At 40.1% G+C, this 1150-nt stretch overlaps 1 protein-coding gene across 1 annotated transcript; it reads right to left on the reverse strand.

Annotated features, from left to right (window-relative positions):
• Positions 1-243: 243 nt before the first annotated feature.
• LOC121147347 (26S proteasome complex subunit SEM1-like) lies at positions 244-538 on the reverse strand. The gene is given in 3 exon segments (XM_040967166.1): positions 244-413; positions 416-424; positions 427-538. Coding segments are annotated over 3 exon segments (198 nt in total). The 3' UTR covers positions 244-336.
• Positions 539-1150: the final 612 nt, after the last annotated feature.

The raw sequence follows: 1150 nt of genomic DNA on the forward strand, positions 1-1150 counted from the left end.
CAAAGCCTTGGGACCCTGAACCTGCGTGGGAGACCTGGAAGAAGCTCTTGGCTCCTGGTTTAGGATTGGCTCAGCTCCTGCTGTTGCAGTCATGTCGGGAGTGAATCAGTGGATGGAAGATCTTTCTGTCTCTCCTCCTCTCTTATATCTGACTTTGCAATAAAAATAAATAAATCTTTTTTTAAACCAAATAAAATTTATTGTGTGTGTGTGTTTTAAAAAAATAATGTAAGTAGGTAATAAAATAAACATTTTTTTTAAGTATTCCATCCTGGGATCTCCATTCTCGAGTTAAGTCAACAGTTCATTCAGGTTACTTCAACACTTCTTCTGGGGTTATGAAGTCTCCATCTTAAAAACTTGCTTCTCCAGCTCAGCTTGCAGCTGATTGGAGAAGTCATCCTCCACACTGTATCATCCCAGTGTCCTCTGAGACATCTGCATCTTCATCTAAACCAGCCCAGTCTTCGGCAGGGAACTCCTCCAACTCTTCTTCCTCAAGGAGACCCAGGTCTGCCGGCTGATTTTTCTTGGACATGGTCACCCGCCAAAAATAAATAAATCTTTAAAACAAATCTATTTAAAAAGAAAATTATTTGGGAAAATGTACATTAATTACGTTACACTGGAAGCATTTTAAAAATTATTTTTATCTTATTTGAAAATCAGATGAAGAGAGAAATTCTTCTATTCACTGACTCACTTCCCAAATTTTGCACCAGCCAAGGTAGAGCCAGGCTGAAGCCAGAATCTCAGTACTCTTTGTGAGTCTCCTATGTAAGCAGCAGGGACTCAAACACTTGAACCATCCACCATTACCTCCCAGGATGCCCATTAGCAGCAGGAGGGCGGGTCTGTAATGGAAGTGCTCAAACCTTGAACCAGGAATGGAGGCTTTGCAAATGACAACTCAAGTGTCATGTCCACCAGAAGCATTTGTTAAAAGTTTATGATGAAACAAAAATGTATGAATGCTCAACCTAAAAAGACAGCATTCTCATCATGAGACCCTATATTTTGACTAGCCTTAGCAAAGAAAATAATAGACCTTTGAAATCAGGTGCTCTTAAGGAGGAATGAGAAGGACCACCTACCAAAAATTCTACCATGAGGAAATCTATTTAAATGCTGTTTTTTGGTGGGGGGGGGA

The sequence above is a fragment of the Ochotona curzoniae genome, unplaced genomic scaffold, assembly GCF_017591425.1.
Source record: "Ochotona curzoniae isolate NIBS_2020 unplaced genomic scaffold, NIBS_Ocur_1.0 scaffold_4506, whole genome shotgun sequence".
Classification (NCBI taxonomy): Eukaryota; Metazoa; Chordata; class Mammalia; order Lagomorpha; family Ochotonidae; genus Ochotona; species Ochotona curzoniae.